The sequence below is a fragment of the Anomaloglossus baeobatrachus genome, chromosome 11 (genome assembly GCF_048569485.1).
Source record: "Anomaloglossus baeobatrachus isolate aAnoBae1 chromosome 11, aAnoBae1.hap1, whole genome shotgun sequence".
Classification (NCBI taxonomy): domain Eukaryota; kingdom Metazoa; phylum Chordata; class Amphibia; order Anura; family Aromobatidae; genus Anomaloglossus; species Anomaloglossus baeobatrachus.
In genome coordinates, this window is record NC_134363.1 from 12,872,957 (window position 1) to 12,896,501 (window position 23,545).

General features: G+C 49.2%; 1 protein-coding gene and 1 long non-coding RNA gene across 2 annotated transcripts; both read right to left on the bottom strand.

The window, feature by feature from the left end:
* Nucleotides 1-710: 710 nt before the first annotated feature.
* Nucleotides 711-9,362, bottom strand: LOC142256240 (alpha-tectorin-like). The gene is made up of 4 exons (XM_075327817.1): nt 9,095-9,362; nt 8,850-8,987; nt 4,040-4,193; nt 711-2,643 (listed from the first exon to the last, which is right to left on the bottom strand). The coding sequence occupies exons 1-4, from the start codon at nt 9,290-9,292 to the stop codon at nt 2,471-2,473; spliced, it is 663 nt and encodes a 220-aa protein (XP_075183932.1). The 5' UTR covers nt 9,293-9,362; the 3' UTR covers nt 711-2,470.
* A 975-nt stretch (nt 9,363-10,337) lies between these two features.
* Nucleotides 10,338-10,790, bottom strand: LOC142256241 (uncharacterized). The gene is made up of 3 exons (XR_012727502.1): nt 10,733-10,790; nt 10,559-10,597; nt 10,338-10,462 (listed from the first exon to the last, which is right to left on the bottom strand). It is a non-coding gene; the product is annotated as an uncharacterized LOC142256241 (long non-coding RNA).
* Between the last annotated feature and the right edge of the window lie 12,755 nt (nt 10,791-23,545).

The following is a 23,545-nucleotide window of genomic DNA, read 5'->3' on the forward strand; positions in this document are numbered from 1 at the left end:
TCACTAGCCAGTTAAGTTGAGGGCCAGCGAGGGTCAAGGCATGTGACGGCGCATGGTGGAAGGATCCGTTTATGTATTGTGAAGGGCTACAGATTGCAGTACTGTTTCGCTGACCTACTCACTAGCCAGGGTAAGTTGAGGGTCAACGAAGGCCTAGGCACATGACGGCGCAAGGGGGATGGACCCGTCTATATATTGTGAAGGGATATAGATTGTAGCATTGCCTCGCTGACCTACTCACTAGCCAGGGTAAGTTGAGGGCCAGCGAGGGTCTAGCCATGTGACGGCGCACGGTGGAAGGATTCGTATATGTATTGTGAAGGGCTACAGATTGCAGAACTATTTTGCTGACCTACTCACTAGCCAGGGTAAGTTGAGGGTCAACGAGGGCCTAGGCACATGACGGCGCAAGGGGGAAGGACCCGTCTATGTGAAGGGCTGCAGATTGTAGCATAGACTGACAAAGCAAATACAACTGTATTGGTGATTGGAATTGGATGACATTCACCCTTTATTGGCATCTGATAGATACAGATCAGCCCCAGAAGAAATGTATATAAGAGTATCCCGAAAGATTTCTTCAGTTTGCAACATTAGACATTTTAGGTGACAATCAAAGAAACATCTCAAAAACATAAAATAACTCAAAATTAATCCCCAAGTTTCTGAATCTAAAATAAATCAAAATACCTCTGTAAATCCAAAAGTAAAAATAAATCATACCCCATATTGATTTCCATATTTTCGAAGAGCAAAGAGCTTGTAAGCGCTGCACTCCTTGCCTAGGAGACCAGCCACTTCGGCAATGATCTGTACAAAAGACGACTAAAAATCCCTAAATTTTCGAGAATTACAAAGTTGATTGTTTTTACATGAATTTTGCAATTTTAGCCTTTATTGATGAGAAATCCCATTTAATACAAATTTCACCCAAAGATGCAAATTATATCTCCAATAAGTAAAGAAATTTGATTTACGACTGCCATTTTTGGAAGTTGTTTCCCTAGTAGTCTATTCCCAATGCTTAGAGGGAACTTGTCACTAGATTTTGGTCTTCTAAACTAAAACTAGCCCCTTAAGCAGCGCCTGTGCTGTATTCCATGAAGGTGCATGTTACCCCCTGATCCCCTCTGTACACCCCAAAATACCTTTAGAAAATCTCCCGCCCTGTGGGCATCCTAATCTGCGCCTCCTGTCCCTCCTTTCGCCCTCCTCCTGTGCTGATTGATGTGGATGACGCCTTGGACGCCATCCACATAGGCGGGCAAAATCTCCATATTCTCGGCTCGCGCAGGCGCACCTTGCTCTGCCCTATTGCGCCTGGGCAAACCGGTGAGTTCTCTGCGTAGGCGCAAGATTTTGCCCAGCGATGTGGATGAAGTGGGTGACGTCATCCACATTGCCGGGTAAAATCTCGCTCCTGCGCTGGTTTGCGCAGGCGCACCTATGTTTTCAGGTCTTCCTGCAATAAGCCAGAGCGAAGTGCGCCTGTGCGAGCCGGGAATATGTCTGCGCAGGTGCAAGATTTTGCCCACCTACGTGGATGGCATCTGAGGCTTCATCCATGTCAATCAGCACAGGAGGACAGCAAAAGGAGGACAGGAGGTCCATCGAACCGGACCGGACAATTTACATACAGGGCAGGAGATTTTATAAAGGTATTTGTGGGGTCTACAGGGAGGGTCAGGGGGCATACAGTTTTTCCATGGAGCCTTGCGAAAAAGACACTAAAGACGTCTGGTGTCCCAGTCCCTCAACCACGAAGCTATAGAAAAGAATGAAAAATGGAAGGTAGTAGAATATATTCGGAAAGAACTGCCGAATTCCTACCCTAAATCATCCAACATTGGGCACATATGTCCTCGTTGTTTGTCCTCATCGTTTAGCCTTCAGCTATTGACCATCTAGCATGGAATCATCCAAGTTCTTGCTCATGTTTTTGGTCAAGTGGTTGGAGCTCTGTTTTCGTGAATGTGCAAAACTCACTGTCCCACCTCAAAATCTCCAATTTCTGTCCCAAAACTGGAGCAGGAACGGAGACTGGAAAGTATCCAAATTTGCGTTTGTCTCATTCTTGCAAATTCTGAAGCTCGTTATGGAGATGGAGAAGAAAGAATAACGGCAGAAGAGATGAGAGATGAGTGATTTATTTAATGTCGTTCTGATGAAATGGAAAAAATAGAGAGAGAAAGTGGGAAAAACGAGAATTGTTTGAGGAGAATTCATGGACCGTGGTGACAACCTTCTAACTTTCAATGGAAGGGTTTGGAGACCAGAGTAAGACACCATGGAAGGTAGCAAAGAAGAGAAGATGAAGGTTTGATATGATGGAGTCTGGACACATTTTTGGACTTTTGCCGTAATGTGATGGTGGAAATATTATTGTGTAATCAATCTGATAGAAAGGAAGGCGAGTGTGGGAGGCAGAGCCGAGGCTCCGAGACCCATCCTGAGATCTTCAGGTGGAGATCTAGCAGTCTTCCTCATCGATTTGGCACGAGTAGTGACGTCCTGAGGGCAGACAGACAAAACCTTCATCGCATGTCTTGTCTTCGCACTGCACTTTCCCGCTGCGCCTACAGGAACATTGGGTGGTGCAATCTTCATCTCTGAAAATGCTTTGTCCAAAATTTAGGAAACTATCTGGAGATAGAAGAAAAAAGAAAAAGAGATCAGACATTAGCTCCATAAACTTCATGATTATAGTTAGCTTCTGCGTTGGTCGAGGTCACTCTGGTTCTGGTTCACCAATGGAAATTGATTCTACAGGTAAAGTCTACAACCAGTGTATTGCCGATCCTTCTTTATAGGTTGAAAACTTGGAATATTTAGCTTGGGCTTGGTGGTGAAGAAGATCTCTGTCCAAATAAGTTCCTAGAATAAATTATCTGCTAACTTTAAGGTGATTTTCCTATTATAGACATTGATAACCGATTTCTAGGACCAATGAGGGTCTAACGACTGGAAACTCAATGAACCCAAAAGACACAGGAGCAAGACATCCATTGGGCTTTACGGTATCACACAACAGTAGGACTGTGTTGGGTCACGAGTGGTGCTAAAATGTCAGAAAGCCATTGGGGTCACTTTACATCACGTAGAGGGTGTACACTTTATAATAATAATTAATAATAATTTTTATTTATATAGCGCCAACATATTGTTGGCGCTATATAAATAAAAATTATTACACTTTGCTCTAAGGCCAAGTCTGGACCTCCATTGGTCAAAATTGGTGGAATATCCTATCAATAAGTTTCCACTCCAAAGAGCCCACATGGTAAACTGCCACTCAGGGGATGAGGAATAGGGCAGTCAGGACCCTTCAATGCTTGTGATTACAGGAGGACATCTATAAGCTCTAGGCTAGATAGATAAATCAGCCACGCTGAAGACCCAGAGCCCAGGAATGCCAACATTTCTGGGTCTAACGACTGGAAACCCAATGAACCCAAAGAACACAAGGAGGTCAAAATTGGTGGAATATCCTATCAATAAGTCTTCAATCGGAAGAGCCCATATGGTAAACTGCCACGCAAGGGATGAGGAATGGGGCAATCGGGACCCTTTGATACTTGTGATTAGAGGAGGACATCTATAAGCTCTAGATACGTACTTAAGTGCATGCAGCCACCGGGATCCTTGAAATCATCCACTCTGAAGACCCAGAGCCCAGGGTCATCCTGACCCAGCCAACATTGCTAGTTCTAATGACTGGAAACCCAATGAACCCAAAGAACACAAGGAGCAAGACATCCATTGGGCTCTCCAGTGTCACACAACAGTAGGACTGTGTTGGGTCACGAGTGGTGTTAAAGTACCGGAAAGCCACCGGGGTCACTTTACATTACGTAAAGTGAGTACACTTTGCTCTAAGGCCAAGTCTGGACCTCCACTGGTCAAAATTGGTGGAATATCTTTATCAATAAGTCTTCACTCTGAAAAGCCTACATGGTAAACTGATGCTCTGGGGATGAGGACTTGGTACCCTTTCATACTTGTGATTAGAAGAGGACATCTATAAGCTCTAGATACGTACCTAAGTGCATGCAGCCACCGGGAACCCTGAAATCATCCACTCTGAAGATCCAGAGCCCAGGAATGCCAACATTGCTGGAAGACTTAATATTGATTATGTGTTCGGTTCTGGAGAAAGGGATGTTGAAGTGTTCTGTAGCCGTGTTAAAACCTGCCTGTTACAAGACAAAGTGTATCAATTTAGTAAGGTAATACAAAATTCATCAATCTACCCCTCCACTCATCCCCCCAAACACAGGGGCAAAATATCCCCGCAAAACTATGTATAGATTGTAAAAGCTCAGTCACGGTGTCATGGGTGTGTCACTGGTGACTATGCCTGTGTGTCCTTTAGAGCTTAGTGGGGTTGAAGGAGTGCTCATCCCATCCTGTCCCTACCTAGGACCTATTTCAGGGTCAACCAGGTCCAGGTTTCCTGCTCAGCGCATAGGTGCAGAACCTATGTTGGGTGGTGAGGGAACCCAGGGCCTAGTGGTAGGTTTGGTCAGGGGTCACCATCTCCTCCTTCCCTAGACACAGAGTTTTCCCTCCCTTTTGCCATTTGCTTGGTACTTCCCCATACCTAGAGCCTACTTAAAAGTCAGTCACGTCCAGATATCCTGCTCAGCGCATAGGTACAGAACCTATCTAATATCTAGGGCAGTGAGGGAACCCAGGGCCTAGTAGTAGGCTTGGTCAGAAGTCACCAACTTCTCCTGCCCTAGACACAGGGTTTTCCCTCCCTTTTGCCATTTGCTTGGTACTTTCCCGCACTTAGGGCCTACTTCAGGGTCAGCTAGGTCCAGATATCCTGCTTGGCACATAGGTGCAAAACCCATCCAGGGTGGTGAGGGAAGCCAGTGGCCAGGTATCCTGCTTGGCACATGGTATCCTGCTCGGCACATAGGTGCAGAACCTATCTAGGGTAGTGAGGGAAGCCAGTGGCCAGGTATCCTGCTTGGCACATGGTATCCTGCTCGGCGCATAGGTGCAGAACCTATCTAGGGTAGTGAGGGAAGCCAGAGGCCAGGTATCCTGCTTGGCACATAGGTGCAGAACCTATCTAGGGCAGTGAGGGAAGCCAGGGGCCATGTATCCGGCTAGGGGCGTAGGTGCAGAACCTATCAACGGTGGTGAGGGAAGCTAGGGTCAGGCATCCTGCTAGGCACATAGGTGCAGAACCTGTCTAGGGCAGTGAAGGAAGCCAGGGCCAGGTATCTTGCTTGGCGCGTAGGTGAAAAACCTATCTAGGGCAGTGAGGGAAGCCAGGGGCCAGGTATCCTGCTTGGCGCGTAGGTGCAGAACCTATCTAGGGCAGTGAGAGAAGCAATGGCCAGGTATACTGCTAGGTACATAGGTGCAGAACCTGTCTAGGGCAGTGAAGGAAGCCAGGGCCAGGTATCCTGCTAGGCACATAGGTGCAGAACCTATCTAGGGTAGTGAGGGAAGCCAGGGGAAAGGTATCCAGCTCGACACATGGTATCCTGCTTGGCACATAGGTGCAGAACCTATCTAGGGTGGTGAGGGAAGCCAGTGGCCAGGTATCCTGCTAGGTACATAGGTGCAGAACCTGTCTAGGGCAGTGAAGGAAGCCAGGGCCAGGTATCCTGCTAGGCACATAGGTGCAGAACCTGTCTAGGGCAGTGAAGGAAGCCAGGGCCAGGTATCTTGCTTGGCGCGTAGGTGAAAAACCTATCTAGGGCAGTGAGGGAAGCCAGGGGCCAGGTATCCTGCTTGGCGCGTAGGTGCAGAACCTATCTAGGGCAGTGAGAGAAGCAATGGCCAGGTATACTGCTAGGTACATAGGTGCAGAACCTGTCTAGGGCAGTGAGGGAAGCCAGGGCCAGGTATACTGCTAGGCACATAGGTGCAGAACCTATCTAGGGTAGTGAGGGAAGCCAGGGGAAAGGTATCCAGCTCGACACATGGTATCCTGCTTGGCACATAGGTGCAGAACCTATCTAGGGTGGTGAGGGAAGCCAGTGGCCAGGTATCCTGCTTGGCACATAGGTGCAGAACCTATCTAGGGTGGTGAGGGAAACCAGGGGCCAGGTATCCTGCTTGGCACATAGGTGCAGAACCTATCTAGGGTGGTGAGGGAAGCCAGTGGCCAGGTATCCTGCTTGGCACATAGGTGCAGAACCTATCTAGGGTGGTGAGGGAAACCAGGGGCCAGGTATCCTGCTTGGCACATAGGTGCAGAACCTATCTAGGGTGGTGAGGGAAACCAGGGGCCAGGTATCCTGCTTGGCACATAGGTGCAGAACCTATCTAGGGCAGTGAGGGAAGCCAGGGGCCAGGTATCCTGCTAGGCGCGTAGGTGCAGAACCTATCTAGGGTAGTGAGGGAAGCCAGGGGCCAGGTATCCTGCTTGGCACATAGGTGCAGAACCTATCTAGGGTGGTGAGGGAAACCAGGGGCCAGGTATCCTGCTTGGCACATAGGTGCAGAACCTATCTAGGGCAGTGAGGGAAGCCAGGGGCCAGGTATCCTGCTAGGCGCGTAGGTGCAGAACCTATCTAGGGTAGTGAGGGAAGCCAGGGGCCAGGTATCCTGCTTGGCACATAGATGCAGAACCTATCTAGGGCAGTGAAGGAAGCCAGGGGCCAGGTATCCTGCTAGGGGCGTAGGTGCAGAACCTATCTAGGGCAGTGAGGGAAGCCAGGGGCCAGGTATCCTGCTAGGGGCGTAGGTGCAGAACCTATCAACGGTGGTGAGGGAAGCTAGGGTCAGGCATCCTGCTAGGCACATAGGTGCAGAGCCTATCTTTTGCAGTGAGGGAAGTCAGGGACCAGGTATACTGCTAGGCACATAGGTGCAGAACCTGTCTAGGGCAGTGAAGGAAGCCAGGGCCAGGTATCCTGCTTGGCACATAGGCGCAGAACCTATCTAGGGCAGTGAGGGAAGCCAGGGGCCAGGTATCCTGCTAGGCGCGTAGGTGCAGAACCTGTCTAGGGCAGTGAGGGAAGCAATGGCCAGGTATACTGCTAGGTACATAGGTGCAGAACCTGTCTAGGGCAGTGAGGGAAGCCAGGGCCAGGTATACTGCTAGGCACATAGGTGCAGAACCTGTCTAGGGCAGTGAGGGAAGCCAGAGCCAGGTATACTGCTAGGCACATAGGTGCAGAACCTATCTAGGGTAGTGAGGGAAGCCAGGGGCCAGGTATCCTGCTCGACACATGGTATCCTGCTTGGCACATAGGTGCAGAACCTATCTAGGGTAGTGAGGGAAGCCAGGGGCCAGGTATCCTGCTAGGCGCGTAGGTGCAGAACCTATCTAGGGTAGTGAGGGAAGCCAGTGGCCAGGTATCCCGCTTGGCACATAGGTGCAGAACCTATCTAGGGTAGTGAGGGAAGCCAGTGGCCAGGTATCCTGCTTGGCACATAGGTGCAGAACCTATCTAGGGTAGTGAGGGAAGCCAGTGGCCAGGTATCCTGCTTGGCACATAGGTGCAGAACCTATCTAGGGCAGTGAGAGAAGCCAGGGGCCAGGTATCCTGCTAGGGGCGTAGATGCAGAACCTATCAATGGTGGTGAGGGAAGCTAGGGTCAGGCATCCTGCTAGGCACATAGGTGCAGAACCTGTCTAGGGCAGTGAAGGAAGCCAGGGCCAGGTATCCTGCTTGGCACATAGGTGCAGAACCTATCTAGGGCAGTGAGGGAAGCCAGGGCCAGGTATCCTGATTGGCACATAGGTGCAGAACCTATCTAGGGTGGTGAGGGAAGCTAGGGTCAGGCATCCTGCTAGGCGCGTAGGTGCAGAACCTATCTAGGGCAGTGAGGGAAGCAATGGCCAGGTATACTGCTAGGTACATAGGTGCAGAACCTGTCTAGGGCAGTGAGGGAAGCCAGGGGCCAGGTATACTGCTAGGCACATAGGTGCAGAACCTATCTAGGGCAGTGAGGGAAGCCAGGGGCCAGGTATCCTGCTAGGTGCGTAGGTGCAGAACCTATCTAGGGCAGTGAGGGAAGCAATGGCCAGGTATACTGCTAGGCACATAGGTGCAGAACCTATCTAGGGCAGTGAGGGAAGCCAGGGCCCAGGTATCCTGCTTGGCGCATAGGTGCAGAACCTATCTAGGGCAGTGAGGGAAGCAATGGCCAGGTATACTGCTAGGTACATAGGTGCAGAACCTGTCTAGGGCAGTGAGGGAAGCAATGGCCAGGTATCCTGCTTGGCGCATAGGTGCAGAACCTGTCTAGGGCAGTGAGGGAAGCAATGGCCAGGTATACTGCTAGGTACATAGGTGCAGAACCTGTCTAGGGCAGTGAGGGAAGCAATGGCCAGGTATACTGCTAGGTACATAGGTGCAGAACCTATCTAGGGCAGTGAGGGAAGCAATGGCCAGGTATACTGCTAGGTACATAGGTGCAGAACCTGTCTAGGGCAGTGAGGGAAGCCAGGGCCCAGGTATCCTGCTTGGCGCATAGGTGCAGAACCTATCAACAGTGGTGAGGGAAGCCAGGGGCCAGGTATCCAGCTCGGTGCATAGGTGTAAAACCTATCTAGGGTGGTGAGGGAAGCCAGGGTCAGGCATCCTGCTAGGCACATAGGTTCTGAACCTATCTACGGGGGTGAGGGAAGCCAGGGGCCAGGTATCTTGCTTGGCACGTAGGTGCAGAACCTATCAACGGCAGTGAGGGAAGCCAGGGTGAGCAGTAGGCTTAGTCTGGGGTCCCCATCTCCTCCTTCCCCTGACACTGGGCTTCCCTCCCCTTTTGCAGTTTGCTTGATACTTATCCATACCTAGCGTGACACAAGGTTAAAATCTAGTTCTTTATAACTTACAGGAGCCATTAATGGCTTTTATTTTACAACTCTATATACATACCTGGGCCTGGGTCCCTCCAAGACCGGTCAGAGGGTGTCCACCACTGGCCGTGCCGGTCGTCCACTCAATATTCTCGTAAACGAAAACAACAATGGACCTGAGACCATCAGCCGCGAGGAGGGCCTGGAAGGTGTTCGTCTGGTACGGGGAATGAGAGGAGAGCATGGGTTAGATGGTCGGTGGCCGTTACCGGCGCCATCAGATCTTGGAGGAAATGTATCGTCCCAAATCATTGGGTTCCTCACCTTGTTGGATTCGGTTCCATGATACGCCACCCGGTGCCAGGTCGCCACGAAGGCCCATTCTGCTTCAAAATGAAAATCCTCAAAACAGTTGTTTACGTCATCAGATATGCGCTTCATCAACGCTTCATCCCTGGTCTGCCGGTAGTAGATGAGGCCTTCACATTCATTGTCCACGTCTCCCCAGAAGGGACAGATCATGTAGAGATCGGGGAGCGGGAACGCGTCCGGAGTGTACTCTGTCACCGGACGCTTAAAGGAGAGCGCTCCATTGTTATTCACCTGGAAGCAGAAGACACGAGAAGATGATCAGTGTGAGGAGGGTCCGATGTAGGGTGTCCCGGTTACCAGTGTCACAGCGTGCACCCATGTATATTACTATCCGGAGGGTGCCCCATAAACAGTGCCAGAAGAGCATGCACCCATGTGTACTACCATCCAAAGCGTGCCCCATAATAAGTGTCAGACACCGAGTGCACCCATCCAAAAAGTACCCCATAATAAGTGGCAACCACTGAGTGCACCCATGTGTACTGCCATCCAAAAAGTGCCCCATAATAAGTGCCAGACACCGAGTGCACCCATCCAAAAAGTGCCCCATAATAAGTGCCAGACACCGAGTGCACCCATCCAAAAAGTACCCCATAATAAGTGGCAACCACTGAGTGCACCCATGTGTACTGCCATCCAAAAAGTGCCCCATAATAAGTGCCAGACACCGAGTGCACCCATCCAAAAAGTGCCCCATAATAAGTGCCAGACACCGAGTGCACCCATCCAAAAAGTACCCCATAATAAGTGACAACCTCTGAGTGCACCCATGTATACTGCCATCCAAAAGTGCCCCATAATAAGTGCCAGAAACTGAGAGTACCCATGTATACTGCCATTAAAAGAGTGCCCCATAATGAGTGTCAACACTGAGTGCACCCATTCAAAAAGTGCCCCATAAACAGTGTCAAACACTGAGTGCACCCATCCAAAGAGTGCCCCATAATAAGTGCCATAAACTGAGTGCACCCATCCAAAGAGTGTCCTATAATAAGTGCCATACACTGAGTGCCCCATAAACAGTGCCAGGCAGAGAGTGCACTTATCTTTGTGCATTCATGAATTTTGCCATCCAGAAAAACTGGACTAACAAAACTCCACTAAGGCATTGTATTTTTTGGATTTTGGGTAAATCCGCGTGATCTGATTGGCTGCCGCTCTTTTATCGCTCAGGTGATCTCGGACTTACGTAAATTTCTCTGTAAATTTCCTGAAAGAAGGAGAATGAATGCGTCATTGCGATGGCGTCGGTGCCGCCGTCATCCTCAATGTCAGTGATCAGGTCATTGTACGCCGGACCATAGGGATAAAGCAGCGAGCCTGGAGGAGAGAGGAGAGACCATGGAGGATAATCCCAAATCTGCCCCCGATATTGGTTCATATGCCCCCCCCCCGGATTCCTGCTATATACGGTACCTGGTTCTTTATACGGCATGGAGAGCGCGGACGGCAGCGCTGGAAAACAAGTGTGAACAGAGGCGTCAGAGTCTATCAGATGTGGATGTGAGAGTGGTTTATTGTTCTCTGGTGTCAGCCGTTAATACTAGGGTCAATGACCGTCAAAGTTTTGGACGCTGTCCATTAACTTACCCAGGAGCAGGACCATGAAACAGTTCCAGGTTGCCATGTCTGTGGTCGCTTCCCTTCTGAAACACAATGATGAGAGTGGTAGTGCACAGTGATGAGTGACGCACCGACGAGGCCTGGATGATTATAACCGTATAATGTGCAGTAGAGACAAGCCGCAAATCATTAACAACGCACGGTGCACACCTGGACCAGACAATCCCAAAACCAGCACTGACGCTGCAGCACGCCAAGTAGTCCTGTAATGATAATCTCCTGCTGATTAATCAGTGAATTTATCAAAACTACACTAAGCCGCTAAGTAAGTGACACACCGCTGGAATCAGGTTCTCTGCCCCTACATTATGCTGCTCTCAGATTAGGTGGCAAAAACATAGTGATAGATTACACTTAATCCTAATCTGTGTGATACTGTCTGCTGAGCTGTGTATCTAATCCTCTCCTGTGTGATACTGTCTGCTGAGCTGTGTATCTAATCCTCTCATGTGTGATACTGTCTGCTGAGCTGTGTATCTAATCCTCTCCTGTGTGATACTGTCTGCTGAGCTGTGTATCTAATCCTCTCCTGTGTGATACTGTCTGCTGAGCCGTGTATCTAATCCTCTCCTGTGTGATACTGTCTGCTGAGCTGTGTATCTAATCCTCTCCTGTGTGATACTGTCTGCTGAGCTGTGTATCTAATCCTCTCCTGTGTGATACTGTCTGCTGAGCCATGTATCTAATCCTCTCCTGTGTGATACTGTCTGCTGAGCTGTGTATCTAATCCTCTCTTGTGTGATCCTGTCTGCTGAGCCGTGTATCTAATCCTCTCCTGTGTGATACTGTCTGCTGAGCTGTGTATCTAATCCTCTCCTGTGTGATAATGTCTGCTGAGCCGTGTATCTAATCCTCTCCTGTGTGATACTGTCTGCTGAGCCGTGTATCTAATCCTCTCCTGTGTGATACTGTCTGCTGAGCCGTGTATCTAATCCCATCCTGTGTAATACTGTCTGCTGAGCTGTAACTAATTCTCTCATGTGTGATACTGTCTGCTGAGTTGTGTATCTAATCCTCTCTTGTATGATACTGTCTGCTGAGCCGTGTATCTAATCCCATCATGTGTGATACTGTCTGCTGAGCCGTGTATCTAATCCTCTCCTGTGTGATACTGTCTGCTGAGCTGTGTATCTAATCCTCTCCTGTGTGATACTGTCTGCTGAGCTGTGTATCTAATCCTCTTCTGTGTGATACTGTCTGCTGAGCTGTGTATCTAATCCTCTCCTGTGTGATACTCTCTGCTGAGCTGTGTATCTAATCCTCTTCTGTGTGATACTGTCTGCTGAGCTGTGTATCTAATCCTCTCCTGTGTGATACTGTCTGCTGAGCTGTGTATCTAATCCTATCCTGTGTGATACTGTCTGCTGAGCTGTGTATCTAATCCTATCCTGAGTGATACTGTCTGCTGAGCTGTGTATCTAATCCTCTTCTGTGTAATACTGTCTGCTGAGCTGTGTATCTAATCCTATCCTGTGTGATACTGTCTGCTGAGCTGTAGCTAATCCTCTCATGTGTGATACTGTCTGCTGAGCTGCGTATCTAATCCTGTCCTGTGTGATACTGTGCTGAGCCGTGTATCTAATCCTATCCTATGTGATACTGTCTGCTGAGCCATGTATCTAATCCTCTCCTGTGTGATACTGTCTGCTGAGCTGTAACTTATCCTCTCCTGTGTGATACTGTCTGCTGAGCTGTATCTAATCCTCTCCTGTGTGATACTGTCTGCTGAGCTGTGTATCTAATCCTCTCCTGTGTGATACTGTCTGCTGAGCTGTGTATCTAATCCTCTCCTGTGTTATACTGTCTGCTGAGCTGTGTATCTAATCTTCTCCTGTGTGATACTGTCTGCTGAGCTGTGTATCTAATCCTCTTCTGTGTGATACTGTCTGCTGAGCTGTGTATCTAATCCTCTCCTGTGTTATACTGTCTGCTGAGCTGTGTATCTAATCTTCTCCTGTGTGATACTGTCTGCTGAGCTGTGTATCTAATCCTCTCCTGTGTGATACTGTCTGCTGAGCTGTGTATCTAATCCTCTCCTGTGTTATACTGTCTGCTGAGCTGTGTATCTAATCTTCTCCTGTGTGATACTGTTTGCTGAGCTGTGTATCTAATCCTCTCCTGTGTGATACTGTCTGCTGAGCTGTGTTTCTAATCCTCTCCTGTGTGATACTGTCTGCTGAGCCGTGTATCTAATCCTCTCCTGTGTGATACTGTCTGCTGAGCTGTGTTTCTAATCCTCTCCTGTGTGATACTGTTTGCTGAGCCGTGTATCTAATCCTCTCCTGTGTGATGCTGTCTGCTGAGCTGTGTATCTAATCCTCTCCTGTGTGATACTGTCTGCTGAGCTGTGTTTCTAATCCTCTCCTGTGTGATACTGTCTGCTGAGCTGTGTATCTAATCCTCTCCTGTGTGATGCTGTCTGCTGAGCTGTGTATCTAATCCTCTCCTGTGTGATACTGTCTGCTGAGCTGTGTTTCTAATCCTCTCCTGTGTGATACTGTCTGCTGAGCCGTGTATCTAATCCTCTCCTGTGTGATACTGTCTGCTGAGCTGTGTTTCTAATCCTCTCCTGTGTGATACTGTTTGCTGAGCCGTGTATCTAATCCTCTCCTGTGTGATGCTGTCTGCTGAGCTGTGTATCTAATCCTCTCCTGTGTGATACTGTCTGCTGAGCTGTGTATCTAATCCTCTCCTGTGTGATACTGTCTGCTGAGCTGTGTATCTAATCCTCTCCTGTGTGATACTGTCTGCTGAGCTGTGTATCTAATCCTCTCCTGTGTGATACTGTCTGCTGAGCTGTGTTTCTAATCCTCTCCTGTGTGATACTGTCTGCTGAGCTGTGTATCTAATCCTCTCCTGTGTGATGCTGTCTGCTGAGCTGTGTATCTAATCCTCTCCTGTGTGATGCTGTCTGCTGAGCTGTGTATCTAATCCTCTCCTGTGTGATGCTGTCTGCTGAGCTGTGTATCTAATCCTCTCCTGTGTGATACTGTCTGCTGAGCTGTTTCTAATCCTCTCCTGTGTGATACTGTCTGCTGAGCTGTGTATCTAATCCTCTCCTGTGTGATACTGTCTGCTGAGCTGTGTATCTAATCCTCTCCTGTGTGATGCTGTCTGCTGAGCTGTGTATCTAATCCTCTCCTGTGTGATACTGTCTGCTGAGCTGTTTCTAATCCTCTCCTGTGTGATACTGTCTGCTGAGCTGTGTATCTAATCCTCTCCTGTGTGATGCTGTCTGCTGAGCTGTGTATCTAATCCTCTCCTGTGTGATACTGTCTGCTGAGCTGTGTATCTAATCTTCTCCTGTGTGATACTGTCTGCTGAGCTGTGTATCTAATCCTCTTCTGTGTGATACTGTCTGCTGAGCTGTGTATCTAATCCTCTCCTGTGTGATGCTGTCTGCTGAGCCGTGTATCTAATCCAAGTAGGATGTCTATCATAAATCGTCTGAATCAATGAGGACACAAGTGTGAACAGGGTCAGGTCAGGACAATGTAACCGTCCATCTTCTATTTGTAAATAATATAGTGAGGGATACAATAACATTTTCCAGCTTGTTCTTCTCCAGTCACACCCAAAGCTGCAGCAATAATTTGCTGGTTTCCATAGAGCGGTGTCCTATCAGAGCTCAGATACAATGTGAGTCGACCCATAAGTAAAATTTGGAAGCAGCTTTGGATGTGAATGGAGCAGAAAACCATGAAATAACGGAGCAAAAACCAAACTCTCCAAATCACAAAACTCCCAGAAATCTTGAATTTCTGCTCCAAAAACGCAGCAAAAAGACTCTGTGTGCACGAGGCCTTATAGGCAGAAGGATCAGTGGCCCACCGAATACTAAAGCGCAGCACAATCTACAGCAGCACAAAGTGGCCTCAGCTCTGCTACATCTGTGCTCAAAGGGTAATGCAAAGAAATCCGAAACTTCTCATTGGAATCAGCGCGAGCGCCAGCGTCTGCCCCAAGATCTGTCAATGTGGAATAAGCGGTATAATCAGATACAGTGTGTATTACATGTATCCATACAGGGAACATTCCCTCCCAGGACCGCCTGCTGCCTGCTGCGAACCGCCTGCTGCAAACCGCCTGCTGCAAACCGCCTGCTGCCTGCTGCGAACCACCTTCTGCCTGCTGCGAACCGCCTGCTGCCTGCTGCGAACCGCCTGCTGCAAACCGCCTGCTGCAAACCGCCTGCTGCCTGCTGCGAACCTGCGAACCGCCTGCTGCGAACCGCCTGCTGCCAACCACCTTCTGCCTGCTGCGAACCGCCTGCTGCCTGCTGCGAACCGCCTGCTGCAAACCGCCTGCTGCGAACCGCCTGCTGCAAACTGCCTGCTGCGAACTGCCTGCTGCGAACCGCCTGCTGCGAACCACCTTCTGCCTGCTGCGAACCGCCTGCTGCGAACCGCCTGCTGCGAACCGCCTGCTGCCTGCTGCGAACCGCCTGCTGCAAACCGCCTGCTGCCTGCTGCGAACCGCCTGCTGCCTGCTGCGAACCACCTTCTGCCTGCTGCAAACCGCCTGCTGCGAACCGCCTGCTGTGAACTGTCTGCTGCCTGCTGCGAACTGTCTGCTGCCTATTCTGTTGCTTGCTGCCTACTACCTGCTGAGTACAGTCTGCTGACTGCTGAGTACTGTCTCCTGCCTGCTACAGGCAGCCTGCTATTTGCTGCCTGCTATCTACTGCCTACTAATTGCTGTCTACTCTCTACTGCCTGCTGTCTACAGCCTGCTGCCTACTGCTTGCTGTCTGCTGCCAACTTCCTACTGCATGGTGTCCACGGTCTGCTGCCTGCTACTTGCTGCCTACTGTCTGCTGCCTGCTGTCTTCTGCCTACTGCTTGCTGACTACTGTCTGCTGCGTATTGTTTGCTGCCTACTGCTAGCTTCTTACTGCCTGCTGCCTACTATCCGCTGCTTACTGCCTGCTGCCTACTGTCTCCTGTCTTCTGCTTACTGTCTGCTATCTGCTGCCTACTGCTTACTGTGTCCTGCCTACTGCTGCCTACCATCTGCTGCTTTTTGCTTACTGCCTACTATCTGTTACTTACTGCCTGCTGCTTACTGTCTCCTGCCTACTATCTGCTTCTTATTGATTGCTGCCTACATCTAGCTAGTTACTGCCTATCTGTTGCTTACTGCCTGCTGCTTACTGTCTCCTGCTTACTTTCTGCTGCTTACTGCTAGCTGCCTACTATCTGTTGATTAATAAGTGCTACTTCCTGCCTACTGTCGCCTGCTTACTGCCTACTGCTAGCTGCTTACTGTCTGCTGAATACTATTTGTCGCTTACTGTCTCCTGCCTACTGCTTGCTGCCTCCTGTCTGCTGCTTTCTGCCTCTTGTCTGCTGCTTACTGCCTACTATTTGCTGCTCACTGCCTGCTGCTTACTTCCTCCTGTATGCTGCTTGCTGCCTCCTGTCTGCTGCTTACTGCCTATTATTTTCTGCTCACTGCCTGCTGCTTACTGCTTCCTGTCTGCTGCCTCCTGTTTGCTGCTTGCTGCCTCCTGTCTGCTGCTTGCTGCCTCCTGTCTGCTGCTTGCTTGCTGCCTCCTGTTTTCTGCTTGCTGCCTCCTGCCTGCTGTTTACTGCCTCCTGTCTGCTGCTTGCCTCCTGTCTGCTGCTTGCTGCCTACTATTTGCGGCTTACTGCCTGCTGCTTACTGCCTGCTGTCTGCTGCCTCCTGTCTGCTGCTTGCTGCCTCCTGTCTGCTCCCTACTGCCTCCTGTCTGCTGCTTGCTGCCTCCTGTCTGCTGCTTGGTGCCTCCTGCCTGCTGCCTCCTGTCTGCTGCTTACTGTCTACTATTTGCTGCTCACTGCCTGCTGCTTGCTGCCTCCTGTCTGCTTCCTCCTTTCTGCTGCTTGCTGCCTCCTGTCTGCTGCTTATTGCTTGCTGCCTCCTGTCTGCTGCTGCCTCCTTATTGCCTCCTGTCTGCTGCCGGCTGCCTCCTGTTTGCTGCCTCCTGTCTGCTGCTTATTGCTTGCTACCTTCTGTCTGCTTACTGCCTCCTGCTTATTGCCTCCTGTCTGCTGCTTGCAGCCTCCTGTCTGCTGCTTGCTGCCTCCTGCCTGCTGCTTGCTGCCTCCTGCCTGCTGCTTGCTGTCTGCTGCCTCCTGCTTGCTGCCTCCTGTCTGCTGCTTGCTGCCTCCTGTCTGATGCTTTCAGCCTCCTGTCTGATGCTTGCTGCCTCCTGCTTGCTGCCTCCTGTCTGATGCTTGCTGCTTCCTGTCTGCTGCTTGCTGCCTCCTGCCTCCTGTCTGATGCTTGCTGCCTCCTGTCTGTTGCTTGCTGCCTCCTGTCTGCTGCCTCCTGCCTGCTGCCTCCTGTCTGCTGCTTGCTGACTCGTCTGCTGCTTGCTGCCTCCTGTCTGATGCTTGCAGCCTCCTGCTTGCTGCCTCCTGTCTAATGCTTGCTGCCTCCTGTCTGCTGCTTGCTGCCTCCTGCCTGCTGCCTCCTGTCTGATGCTTGCTGCCTCCTGTCTGCTGCTTGCTGCCTCCTGCCTCCTGTCTGATGCTTGCTGCCTCCTGTCTGCTGCTTGCTGCCTCCTGTCTGCTGCCTCCTGCTTGCTGCCTCCTGTCTGCTGCTTGCTGCCTCCTGCTTGCTGCCTCCTGTCTGCTGCTTGCTGCCTCCTGTCTGATGTTTGCTGCCTCCTGTCTGCTGCCTCCTGCCTGCTGCCTCCTGTCTGCTGCTTGCTGCCTCCTGTCTGCTGCTTGCTGCCTCCTGTCTGCTGCTTGCTGCCTCCTGTCTGCTGCTTGCTGCCTCCTGTCTGCTGCTTGCTGCCTCATGCTTGCTGCCTCCTGTCTGCTGCTTGCTGCCTCATGCTTGCTGCCTCCTGTCTGCTGCTTGCTGCCTCATGCTTGCTGCCTCCTGCCTGCTGCCTCCTGTCTGCTGCTTGCTGCCTCATGCTTGCTGCCTCATGCTTGCTGCCTCCTGTCTGCTACTTGCTGCCTCATGCTTGCTGCCTCCTGTCTGCTGCTTGCTGCCTCATGCTTGCTGCCTCCTGTCTGCTGCCTCCTGCCTGCTGCCTCCTGTCTGCTGCTTGCTGACTCGTCTGCTGCTTGCTGCCTCCTGTCTGATGCTTGCAGCCTCCTGCTTGCTGCCTCCTGTCTAATGCTTGCTGCCTCCTGTCTGCTGCTTGCTGCCTCCTGCCTGCTGCCTCCTGTCTGATGCTTGCTGCCTCCTGTCTGCTGCTTGCTGCCTCCTGCCTCCTGTCTGATGCTTGCTGCCTCCTGTCTGCTGCTTGCTGCCTCCTGTCTGCTGCCTCCTGCTTGCTGCCTCCTGTCTGCTGCTTGCTGCCTCCTGCTTGCTGCCTCCTGTCTGCTGCTTGCTGCCTCCTGTCTGATGTTTGCTGCCTCCTGTCTGCTGCCTCCTGCCTGCTGCCTCCTGTCTGCTGCTTGCTGCCTCCTGTCTGCTGCTTGCTGCCTCCTGTCTGCTGCTTGCTGCCTCCTGTCTGCTGCTTGCTGCCTCATGCTTGCTGCCTCCTGTCTGCTGCTTGCTGCCTCATGCTTGCTGCCTCCTGTCTGCTGCTTGCTGCCTCATGCTTGCTGCCTCCTGCCTGCTGCCTCCTGTCTGCTGCTTGCTGCCTCATGCTTGCTGCCTCATGCTTGCTGCCTCCTGTCTGCTACTTGCTGCCTCATGCTTGCTGCCTCCTGTCTGCTGCTTGCTGCCTCATGCTTGCTGCCTCCTGCTTGCTGCCTCCTGTCTGCTGCTTGCTGCCTCCTGTCTGCTGCCTCCTGCCTGCTGCCTGCAGGTGCTCCTACCTCCTCCAGGGTTCTGTGCTGTCCAGTGAAGGGCAGCGCCTGCAGCTGTCACACATCTTATAACTGTGGATTTGGGGGAGTTCCAGGCAGTGATTTACATATGATGCTGATGGTGTCCGCTCTCTGCTGTAGATTTAGGGCGTCTTTATGCCGGGTTTGCAGCCTCTTCACCTATTTGGGAATCACCTTTCAAGGAATTCCTATATTAATATACAGAGAGTTTTTAGAGGATTTTTTTTTGTAGCAGAAATGAGTGGAAACTCCAAATCCTCCAGCAAATCTCAAAACTCTGCAAAAACTTTGATTTTCTGCTCCGTTTCTGCTCTGAAAAGTCAGCAAAGAGACTGTGTGTGCACGCGGCCCTACACTGAAAGCAACGAGGGGATTCAAAGCAAAAAAAATCCCAAAAAAAGAAAGTTGATTTTGGGATGAATGTTCCTATATTGTCAGAATGGGCCCCTAAGTATCATATATGCGCGTAATATAAGATTTACAGGGAAAAGGGGACACATAAACAAGCTCAACGAGAAAATAATACCGCCATAAGCTGTCCATAAAATTGCGTCATATAGAGGCTGGTGACACAGAGACCACACTGTACTAGTATGTAATGTCCTACAATGTGTTTTAGTGGAGAAATTGTACAGCACAGATTATACCGCCATATTGCACATAAATAGTGGCATCATACTACACTATGTCTTACATTACAATGGCCACATGTTAAAGGGAACCTGCCATGATGATACATGTTGGCCATACCATACGATTGTAGCCGGGAATGCCACAGTGTATCCGAGAATACCATACTCTTAATATCCGCACTAGTCTATAGAGGGGTCTCCGGCCGTTCTCCCCATCCCCGTCCACTGAGTGACTGATAGTCTACGTACACGTATATGGTTTAAAAATTTAGTATCATTGGCTTTTATAATCTTTGTTTCCCTGAAATTTCCATGATGAATGAGTTAACTGAGAATCTATCAGTGAGCTGGTTCTGATGGAGAGTTTGTGATTCTTTTCTCGGACCTCTGAGCTGATTTCTGGCCACAGACCTCATCAAAGTTGAGCTGAACAGTGATGCGGTCATAAAAGTTCAGAAAAAATAAATAGTAAAACTCCAAGTCACAATGTGCTCACTGACAGACTCTTAGTTAACTCCTTCTGCAACATGCAGGGAAACAAACAGCCTGTAAAAGGCGACATTTCTTATGAAACTCAGTTGCAAAAAAATGTTTTCTTCCACAAAATAATAGCAAACGGCATGAGCTCACTGACCGATTCTCAGTTAACTCCTTCTGCAACATGCACGGAAACAAACAGCCTGTAAAAGGCGACATTTTTTTATGAAACTCAGTTGCAAAAAAATGTTTTCTTCCACAAAATAGTAGCAAACGGCATGAGCTAACTGCAGAATGAGTTAGCTGAGAATCTGTCAGTGAGCTCATGCCGTTTGCTACTATTTTGTGGAAGAAAACATTTTTTTGCAACTGAGTTTCATAAGAAATGTCGCCTTTTACAGGCTCTTTGTTTCCCTGCACATTGACAGATTCTCAGTTAACTCATTCTGCAATGTGCAGGGAAACAAAGAGCCTGTAAAAGGCGACATTTCTTATGAAACTCAGTTGCAAAAAAATGTTTTCTTCCACAAAATAGTAGCAAACGGCATGAGCTCACTGAGCGATTCTCAGTTAACTCTTTCTGCAACATGCAGGGAAACAAACAGCCTGTAAAAGGCGACATTTTTTTATGAAACTCAGTTGCAAAAAAAATGCTTTCTTCCACAAATTAGTAGCAAACTCACAGTCACAATGAGCTCACTGACAGATTCTCAGTTAACTCATTCTGCAATCTGCAACAAAAAAAAAATATTTTTTTTTTTTTACAAAATGCCTGAATGTACAGAATTGTTACTTTCTGGTTTATTCCAATAGCTCAGAGGAGTCGTGGAAAATTTCCCGAAAGTGTAGCCATCAGTAATGGCTGATGTGGAGTCCAAACAAGAGAAACTACAAATGTAACCAGCGATCACTCAGCTGCGCTCCGGTTCATCGGCGGCTTCTAATCCCCGACGTGTGTGCACAGGGGATTTACAAAAGGTTACATCCATTATCATCGTCCCCGCGGGACGTCCGCAGCCGCCTCATTGGTCCCTTCCATCTTACCCGGCTTCACGCTTTTGCTTACGACCAATCACAGGTCATGGATGTGTTTGACCAGTCGTCCATCATGCGTAACTTCCAAAAATTATGGGGCTTATATGGAATGAAATACAAAAACAGCACTGACCTGGATGTGACGACTCTTCGTACGGGGGAGGAATGTCTTGGTAAACTTTTTGAGTTGACCCCTAGTTTTTGGTCAAAACTGAGAAACTGTGGGGGGCTTCTAAAAAGTGCAATGGGCAAGTTTTGGACCTGACATTTTGCTCCGATTGACTATGTGAGCTGCGGTGCAGCACAAAGGTCTATAACTACTTTCTGACCTGCAAATGGAAGCTCCATGACCCTTTTCCCTCCGGTCAGCTCCATTTTTGATTAGCCGACCACAATGTCATTGCGCCAGGGGAGGAGACACTTCACAAGGTTCACAAACGAGGAGTCCATTGCTCCAGGGTCTAAATCGATGCTCTCTTCTTTATTGGTCGCTCAACCCAATTTGATCGAGGAAGCGGAGACCTTTGTGCTGTAGGTCACGTATTCTTCCACATAAACTCTATCATTTTTTATTTTTTTTTAGCTTTAATCTGTTTCAGCCTCTGAATCCTACATTTTTTGGATGAGAAGAGGAGGTTTTCGAGTTTCAAAAAAAAAAAAAATAAATAAAAAAACAGTCCCCAAACTACTGAGTATTTGTAAACAACAGAGTATTCACGCCCCGCCAGGTTCCCTGCCGCTGCTCTGGTCTCTGCGTTTTGGCTGAAGCGGTGACATCACAACAAAAGTGCACATTAGCACTGCAGCCAGTCATATCAGCCATCACTGATGTAGAATGTGAGATGCAGTGATTGGCTGCAGCGGTGATGGACGCTGGAGTTCTGATGTCACAGCTGCAACCAATCACTTCATCTCACACTCTCTACATGAGCAGTCACTGAGCTAAGTGATTGGCTGCAGCGGGGATGGATGCTGGAGTTCTAATATCACGGCTGCAGCCAATCACTTCATCTCACACTCTCTACATCAGCAGTCACTGAGCTAAGTGATTGGCTGCAGCGGTGATGGATGCTAGAGTTCTGATGTCACGGCTGCAGCCAATCACTTCATCTCACACTCTACATCAGCAGTCACTGTGATTGCCTGCAGCAGTGATGGACGCTGGAGTTCTGTCTCTGCTGCAGCCAATCACTTCATCTCACACTCTCTACATCAGCAGTCACTGAGCTAAGTGATTGGCTGCAGCGGGGATGGACGCTGGAGTTCTAATATCACGGCTGCAGCCAATCACTTCATCTCACACTCTCTACATCAGCAGTCACTGAGCTAAGTGATTGGCTTCAGCGGTGATGGACGCTGGAGTTCTGATGTCACTGCTGCAGCCAATCACTTCATCTCATCTCACACTCTCTACATCAGCAGTCACTGAGCTAAGTGATTGGCTGCAGCGGTGATGGACGCTGGAGTTCAGATGTCACTGCTGCAGCTAAAAAATAATAGAGCTGTGGTTGGCACAAGACCATGGAGGGGCGAGGACTATTGGTGATTTTTGTTTTTCAAGTATCCTATCGCTGGGGAGAACACTTTGAAAGTGGAAACTTCTGAAATTGTAAACCCCATAAAAGTCAATGGAAGCTGCAAAAAAAAAAAAAAAATGTTATCCACTATTTTGGAGAACAGGATAAATTGATCGAAAGCAGAAGAGTCATTAGAAAAGCCGTGAATGTATAAACTGAGCTGGACTGCGCCGGTTACGACAAGCCGCCACTTGCCATAAATATTTAATATTTTTATCCGGTGTAAAAGCCGCCGTTCTCCTGAATCCGTCGACGTTTCGCTTTTCTTCCTGCGCCTCTCCGTTCCTGAGATATGGCCCACTCTTTCCTGTATAGAAATCTAGTATCTTTAGCCAGGTGGGCGTGGCCTTCTCTGTGGGTGTCACCTTGTGTACCACACCCAGTTGGCTAAAACAAGCAGGTAGGGAAGACAGGGCGATATCTCAGGAACGGAAAGGCGCAGGAAGAAAAGAAACACAGCGCCAGATTCTGGAGAAGAGCGACTTTTACACCAGGTATAAATACTATATCTTTATGGCAGGTGACAAGTTCTTATAAGCCGGCGAGTGGATCAGATGCTAAAATTCAGCTGTATTAGGACCTTTTGAATGGAAAAACATATCTACCTCTTCTAGTTAAACCCACGTGGTCTAACCAGAAAAGGTTTATAATGTGAAAAATAATGAATGAGATCCTGGGAGGAACCAGAAGCCTCGCTCAGTCCTCTGGCTGCCCCAACCGCCCGTATCCAAAACCACAGAGCGTATCAGATCCTGCTATATGCTTTATGGAGCACAGAGAAAGCTGTCCTGGTGCCAGGAGGAGCATCTGCAGAGCACGGAAAGCAAACCGTACCCCAACCCTATGACGCACCTCATATAATCCACCAAGGGGACAGTAAAGAAAAACACTGCCCCTATATACAAAATATACTCTAATACTGCCCCTATGTACAAGAATATAACTACTATAATACTGCCCCCTATGTACGAGAATATAACTACTATAATACTGCCCCTATGTACAAGAATATAACTACTATAATACTGCCCCCTATATACAAGAATATAACTACTATAATACTGCCCCCTATGTCCAAGAATATAACTGCTATAATACTGCCCCCTATGTACAAGTATATAACTACTATAATACTGCCCCCTATGTACAAGAATATAACTACTATAATACTGCCCCTATGTACGAGAATATAACTACTATAATACTGCCCCTATGTACAAGAATATAACTACTATAATACTGCCCTCTATGTACAAGAATATAACTACTATAATACTGCCCCTA

What these genes read in the sequence shown, in the direction of transcription:
- LOC142256240 (XM_075327817.1), bottom strand. Translation starts at nt 9,292, where the DNA reads ATGATCTGTCCCTTCTGGGGAGACGTGGACAATGAATGTGAAGGCCTC. An exon ending in ATGGAACCGAATCCAACAAG is followed by an intron (nt 8,988 to 9,094) that starts GTGAGGAACCCA and finishes TCCCCGTACCAG; the next exon opens with ACGAACACCTTCCAGGCCCT. An exon ending in TTGGAGGGACCCAGGCCCAG is followed by an intron (nt 4,194 to 8,849) that starts GTATGTATATAG and finishes GTCTTGTAACAG; the next exon opens with GCAGGTTTTAACACGGCTAC.